The 7,718-nt window shown below is 38.1% G+C and overlaps 1 protein-coding gene across 1 annotated transcript in view; it reads right to left on the bottom strand.

Moving 5' to 3' along the window:
* The window catches only part of LOC106515333 (uncharacterized), a gene marked incomplete in the record, with an annotated part of 15,142 nt that overhangs the window by 722 nt on the left and 6,702 nt on the right, over nt 1-7,718 (bottom strand). Inside the window, 7 exon segments of the mRNA XM_014005054.1 lie at nt 3,701-3,766; nt 4,126-4,179; nt 4,343-4,377; nt 4,482-4,573; nt 4,743-4,806; nt 5,300-5,593; nt 6,090-6,377. Of these exon segments, the coding sequence (XP_013860508.1) occupies nt 3,701-3,766; nt 4,126-4,179; nt 4,343-4,377; nt 4,482-4,573; nt 4,743-4,806; nt 5,300-5,593; nt 6,090-6,377 (893 nt within the window).

The following is a 7,718-nucleotide window of genomic DNA, read 5'->3' as shown; positions in this document are numbered from 1 at the left end:
ACACACACACACACACACACTCTATATGACCCTGTTATGGAACTATTTATTTAACAAAGACAGAAATACATGGTCCAAGAATGAAGGCACTCTGTGGAATGATCAACTGAGTTTTATTGCAACAACAGGAACACAGAGAACAACATAGAGCCATCAGACTGCCCCCCTGCTCTCTGCTCCTGTCTCTGTGCTTCTTCTCTGAGGCAGTTGAGGCCTCATATATGCTGCTTAACAAACACCATTATGTCATCTTAATAAAGCAAGATTTCATCCTAAGGAAATGCTGAGTTAAGGGAAAACCCAAAGATAAACACAAGTGATATCTAAGAATGATTGTTGTTGTTAGCAAATCTTGTTCTGACTTTAATCATTCTATCTGCTGATAAACAGCATGTCAAGAAAACCTAGGTCATTAAAGTATATCATGAATTACTGGCTTAAACCTAAAAGTATTATTTCCATTACACTCTCCCATCTGATCATTAAATGATCAATTTAAAAAAACAACCATTTTATGTATTAAAAAATTATGTCAACACAAACCTAAGTATGTGTACTTTTCTAAAATCCCAACCCCAGTATTTCAATTTTTATTCCACCCACAAAACATAATTATCACACAAAAGTTTTTGGATCATCTTGAACACAAACAGGCTTGTCTGTTTTGATATATGGAAGAGTCAGAGGTGGTGGTGGGGCTCTGCAAATTTTCTTACAGGCTGGTTTAGTGCCAGGGGCTGGAAGACGAGGGTTACGTGGATTTGGGCATAGTGTTTGTTGGATCCTAATCTCGCCAGGTTCTTCCATGTTGTTAGTAAAATCCAGGAGGGGGCATTCCACTTGCTGTCCTGTTGGGGTCTCAGAGGAAGAAGGTTTGAGGTCCTCTGGTGGAGAGAAAGTGGGGCTTGTCATTCTCCTGTTACAGTTTGTGGAAACTCCTTTTCCAGATCCTCTGTTTGTTTAGCTGGATCCAGTTGTTCTTCTGGCTCTGCAGCTTGAAATAACTCCTCTCTCTGTGGTTCTGGTTCTGCAGCAGTCTTCTTATCAGCCACTTGCACATTGTTTTCCATCAATATCTCAGTTTTCTCCTGTTGTCCTTCAGCCTCAGACGTCAGCTGATCACTCTCCTGTTGTTTGTTTCCAGCCGGAGCTTGGTTCAGGAAATACTTCATGTTTGAAACTAACAGCTCTGCTCCAGATCTATTCAATCAGTCCATCAGACTTGAACAGATGTTATCTCTCCCAAAAGAGATTAAAGTTATCCACGTATCTCACAAAGTGGTCAGCACAGGACTTTTCCAAAAAGCAATTAAGGGCAAAAAGTCTACTGAACCTCTCAGCTCCTCCTCTTGCTGTAGGAACGGGCCCACTGATCAATACATCCATGTTGAAATTTTTAACTGCAGTCAGTAACTGAATGAAATCCTTCTTCAGAATTTCTGACTGTCTGTTCATAACTTCATCACTTCCTGTATGAATGATGAGCATCTTCAGAACTGGATACTTAGCTGTGATTTCCAGAATCTTCTCYGTGAGGTCAGACACTTTATCAGCAAAACTCAGAACTTTGACTTTTTTCTTGTTCCAGAAGCCTCTGATCTCATTCACCATTTTATCTGTGATGATCAACATTTCTTCATTCTTGAAAGTCTCTCTTTGGACTTGCTTTGGCTTTGGGCTGGATCTGGTCTCAGGTCCCTCTCTGAGATCAGAAAATGAACTTTGTTCAGACTCAGTTTCTTCCAGTGGTGTGAATCTGTTTTGAAGAAACACTGCTTCATTTCTCTGGCTGTTATCAGGTGTTTTGATTCCAGCCTGTTTCTGCTTTATTCTTGCTGGAGGAGAAAAAGCATCTCTCTGTAACTCTGGCCATTCGATGTCATCTAAGAGCTGAATTCTTCCTGAGAGATTTTTTTGTCTGGCACAAAGAGAGTTCCATACAGCCTTACCCTCAGAAGCAGCTTCCATCTCCTCTCCATGTTGATCTCTCATCTCAGCCTTCTCACCCATTTTAACACATGTTGAGTTCTCCAAAGCATTCATCTCTTCCAAACGATGAAGCTTGAGCTCCAACACTGTCACCTTTTGGAGAAGCTGGCAGAAATCCTCTTTGGAAAAGTAAGGAGGCATCATGAAGCTGTTCTGTACTCACTCTCAGCGGATGATGTTTCAAAAATCTTCTCAGGTTCTTCGACAACCAAAAATAAAAATTCAGTGTTCTTTGCTTATTCAAGATCATCCATCACAATCATCACCAGCGTTTCTCTGCTGTTAAAACAATTTACCATAAAAAGGTTATTTTCATCCAGCTGGAGACACGGTCCTGAGCAGTCCTGCTCTCACTCATATCAGTTCACCTGCAATGTGGCCTTGGTCCGTCGATCTCCTAGTGGTCTCTGCGACAACGCCAAAAATTGTGGTGGCACGATTTTCCAAGAATGCAGAAACACGTTGGAATAAATGCACAGAAAGTCTGCATGTATGGTCGTCAAATGATTTAATTTGAGCAACAACAGAGCAGAAGTCAATCGGAGAAGTCTGTCAAGTTTTGGCTGCCTCATCAGCGCAGAGCAGCCGATATTATAACATCCTGTGACATGCTTACAACCAATCACAGTTCGCCAACTGTCGGCAGGATGTTATATTATCGGCTGCTCTGCGCTGATGAGGCAGCCAAAACTTGACAGACTTCTCTGATTGACTTCTGCTCTGTTGTTGCGCAAATTAAATCATTTGACGACCATACATGCAGACTTTCTGTGCATTTATTCCGTGTTTCTGCATTCTTGGTAAATCGTGCCACCACAAAGCTATTCTGTACTCACTCTCGGCAGTTGATAATTCAAAATCTTCTCAGGTTCATTAGCCAAAAATAAAATCCAATGTTCCCTACTTATTCAAGATCATCCATCATGGTTGGTGGTCACCAGCATATTTCTGTTGTTAAAAAGGTTGTTTTCATCCAGCTGGAGTTTCGGTCCTTAGCAGTCCTTGCTCACTCGTATCAGTTCACCTGCGATGTGGTCTTGGTCCGTCGATCTCCTAGTGGATCCTGTTTCGTTGACGCCAAATGTTATGGAAATATTTATTTAACAAAGACAGAAATACGTACATGGTCCAAGAATGAAGGTACTCTGTGGAATGATCAGCTGAGTTTTGTTGCAACAACAGGAACACAGAGAACAACATAGAGCCATCAGACTGTCCCCCTGCTCTCTGCTTCTGCTTCTGTTTCTCCTTCTCTGAGACTAGTTGAGGCCTCATATATACTGTTTAACAAACACTATTATGTCATCTTAATAAAGCAAGATTGCATCCTAAGGTAATGCTGAGTCAAGGGAAAACACAAAGAGAAACACAAGTGATATCTAAGAATGATTGTTGTTAGCAAATCTTGTTCTGACTTTAATCATTCTATCTGCTGATAAACAGCATGTCAAGAAAACCTAGGTCATTAAAGAATGTCATGAATTATTGGCTTAAACCTAAATGTTTTTTTTCCATTACGGACTCCTTGTTCTCAATTTAAAATGTGTTTTAGATTCTTTACATCCTGTAAAGTCTGTGCAGTTTACATGTACTATATGAATAATGTGCTGTCAAAGGCATTCAACACAGTTTATTTGTCTCAGAAAAGTAATGCATAAATGACTTAGAAACAGCAGACAACTAGAATGTTGAGTCGTGACCTTTTACTTACCCTTTTTTGCTTTGTTGTAACCACAGAGCTGTAAGTCACATCCTCACCACTTTCAACACTCCGAGCCTGTAGTTAAATAAAAGTTACAAGAAATAAGTTCATGTTCTGCTATTCTTAGGTAAAGAAAGAAGTCCCGTAATAGACTATGGAATTCCATTTTGTTACAAATGCCCAAAGCATTTGTAACAACTTTTAACTAAGAAATGGTCTACTATGGAGTTCCATAATGGAACTCCATAGTAGACTATTCATTTACCGTGAAAAATAAATCTGCTTTTTGAGCTTGTTGAATTTGCACATTTCCAATGGCGTTTTCATAGCAACCTCAGTGTTTTACCAGTTGACCTACGACCCAAAAGAGCTAGGCTCCACTAGTACATATAACTATGTAATGATCTATTACTGATACTGTATGATAAGTTTACCTTAGCTTTTCTTTTCTTGAAGGCAACATCAGAGTACGTTACCGCCTCCTCAGACTGTTAGAGAAAGATCAAACTCTGAGCGTGCAACTCTGACTGGACATCAAGGTCAAAAGGTAAGCTTGTAGTGAAGAGGGAAGCAAGTCTCTTCTTTTAAATGAAGCTTGTTTTGGAGCATTTACTATAAGTGTTCTGTTCCGTTTATTTTAGCAACACTCACCGACTTTGAGGTAGTTGAATCTGCTTTGCCATGTTCTGTTAAAAAAACAGTGGTCATCAGTGTGACAATGTAAACTAGAAAAGCCAAGTTAAATAAAATTAACCAGACACATCTGACATGAAACTTGAGTTAAACTTACTGCATTTCAGTACAAGCCAGACCACCAAGGCTACAATTAAAATCAAGATCAGCAAACTCGAGGGGATGATGAGGATTTTTAAGTCAAAACGACTGTAACACACAGAATGAGTAATGAACTTGCGTGTACAGGCATTTAAGTGACAAGTATGTCTGTAACATGTCAAAATGCAAAAAAAAAAAAAAAAAAAAAAAAGAACAGTTTAACTTAACTACACTGTGACCATTGTCTAAAAATTGCAGCATGCTAGCAAATTCTAACCTTTTTGGTTTCACACGAGTGGTGGCAGTTTTTCCAGCTATTGTGGGAGTTATGGTTGGTTCTGCTGCTAGGCAAAAACAAAAAACACGAAAAATGACAATTAAAACATAGGCAGGACAAAATGACAATATTCCCAAACACTGTAGATTGTTGTTTGTTTTGTATGCACATGCTTTATGAAAAAGTGAAACATTAGTAAAAAGCAATTCAATGTTTAAAAAAAAAAAAAAAATATATATATATATATATATATATATATAATGTTTTTGTTGATGATACTTTATAAACAACACATTTTATAGGGCCTTTAAAAAATGAAACAAACGAAAAACAGTTCTTAGCCTTTTAAATAGGTTTTAGCACAAGAAATGTTTAATTTCATTACAGTGACACAGCGGCTAATAACAAGCCCCTCCCATCAGCTGATGCAACCTAATTTGTTGAAAAGACACAAGCTGATTATTGTCCTAAAGCCTTTTAGGCTAAAACTGTATAAACAATAAATGCCTGCTTAATTTGAAGTAATACACATGAAGATACTGTATGTAATCACTTACTTGTAGGTCTTTCAGTAACACTTAGGTGTACTGGCATCTGGAAGTCTCCTTTGACACAGTAATACCAACCACTGCTCTCTGCCCTCAATTCTCTCAGAGTCACAGTGAATCTGTTGCCACTCTTGTTCAGGTTTACTTTTGTTCCATCCACAGATCCTGATCTGTCTGTCACACAGTTGCTGTTCATCTTACACCATTTCATCTCTCCAGAGGTGGTGTAGTAACAGTTGATGGTGATGTTTTCTCCAATAAATCCTGATACTGCCTGATTATCCACAGACAGAATGGGTGTATCTTTTAGGGAAAAAGCAGAAAATAAAACTGTTGGCATCCTTCACATCTCTGTATTCACACAGACTGTGCAGTGGTGCTATTTGTCTGGATCAGCTTGACAGCGAGGGACGGATCCAGGATTTGAACCCAGAACCTTTCGTAGCCAAAGCAAGAATCACACCTTCCTGTTATAACCTGACTGAGCTGCCATATAAATGGAAGACTGAACTCATCAGTGTTGAGATGTTTCGTTCTTAGACTGAAAATCTAAGAAAGATTGAACAAGCAAACACTGACCAGAAACCACAGCACTAATTAGTATTTAATCCACATCTTCACAAGTACAGCCACTTAATGTGAGTCAGGATACAAATAAGCAGATCTCACTGACAATACACAGTAACAGTGGATCACACAAACTTCTACTTGCAAAATCAAAAACTTTAAGTTGTATTTCCCTATGATCATTCTTTTTTTTTCTTTATAACATGTGTGTTTACAAAAAAGAGTCACTTACCTTGGGCAACTAGATGAAAATAATGTCTATCATCAGCACCACTATTAATCTCCACAGCACACCAGTAATCCGTGTTTTGATGTGTGAGTTGTTTTATAGTCACAGAAAAGACTGATTGATGTTTATCATCAGAGATTGAGTACTTGTTTGTATCAAGCTGTGAGTTTGTTTTAACTGCATACGAGCAGGAATTCCACAAATATCCATTACATAAATATTTCACATGATTTCTGTGTTTTTGGCTGTAAAAACAGGGAATAGTGACTGAAGCTCCAGCCTTCACTGATACTTTACTGACTGTATACATGCTGTCAATTCCTGTGAAAAGAGCACAATATCAGAGTTAATGTCAATGTAGTTTTTTGTTGTATTTGACACGTTTGTAAAGATTTTTATTAAAGATTAAATTAAACACTTGTGGATATATGCACATAAACAGCACAAATAAATGCTAAAATATTATGAACACAGTGACCAACCTGTTATCAGTGACAGAATGAGAGGAATGCTCAGAGGAACAGCCATATCCATGTGTGACCAGTTACAAGACGAAATGAGGCACTGCAGAACCGACTCTCTCCTTCCTGTTTTTACAACAGATGCTAATAGTAATTGCAAAAGTTTATTCATTTGGTAAAATACATCTCCCTGACTTGACTTTAAATTCTGCTTTGTCAGAGTTCTTCTTTACTTCTGCAAAGCCCAGTTCAACAAATCACACATTTAGTTTTCACAGAAACTCTTAAAAACTTTACTTTGACCACAATTGGTATTTTTATGACCGTAAAAGGAGAGGAAAAAAATGCAACATTTATGACACAACATTTGGAAAAAATAGAACTTCCTTTTGGTTTGAAAAAAAAAGTTTCCTCTGACCTAACATTTAAACTAACCCTTTGCAACATACAGGACGCACTGATGCTTTTATGAGCTGGAAGATGTAAACATATTTCTGTTTGCTCTCTGGTTTTGACTCGTGTCAGTTTGCTTATTAGCCAAACCACTCCACAGACGACACTCTTTCCTCTTCCCTTTGAGTCTTCAACATCTGGAGGAGAGAAACACCTTTGTGCAGCTGCTTTTTGTTGATTTTAGTATAACTTTCAACACAATAAGCTCCCAGCATCTAAAAAGCAAACTGTCATCATCCTTCATTTTCAGCACCGCTTTGTGCAACTGGATTCTAGATTTGTTTTTAACTTCTCAGTTTGTACATGTGCAGAGGAACACTTTTATAGCTGTCACCTTGAGCACCTGCTCTCCTCAGTTCTTATTCACTTTTATGATTTACTTGTTGCTGCTCCTTTGAGCATGAGTTGCCAGATTTTGCAATTCTTTAACACTGGAAGTCTTTCTTGACAAAAATTGAGTTTAAGATTACAAGAACCACAGTTACAGAGAAATAGTGAGCAACTGGTAAAGTGGCAGAAACAAAACAACTTTGTTCTGACTTTCAACATCAATAACTGCAGGAGTAACCAGCAGGTGGTGGCAGAGTGCATGAAGTTGTATGAACTGCACATAATGGATCATGATATATATTGGTTCTTTGCATTCAGATTTTCAACAAATAAAAACTTTACTGTGTAGAAATAACATCTAATATATATATATATATATATATATATA

Source organism: Austrofundulus limnaeus, unplaced genomic scaffold, assembly GCF_001266775.1.
Source record: "Austrofundulus limnaeus strain Quisiro unplaced genomic scaffold, Austrofundulus_limnaeus-1.0 Scaffold28, whole genome shotgun sequence".
Lineage (NCBI taxonomy): Eukaryota > Metazoa > Chordata > Actinopteri > Cyprinodontiformes > Rivulidae > Austrofundulus > Austrofundulus limnaeus.
This window is presented reverse-complemented; position numbering and strand designations above follow the sequence as displayed.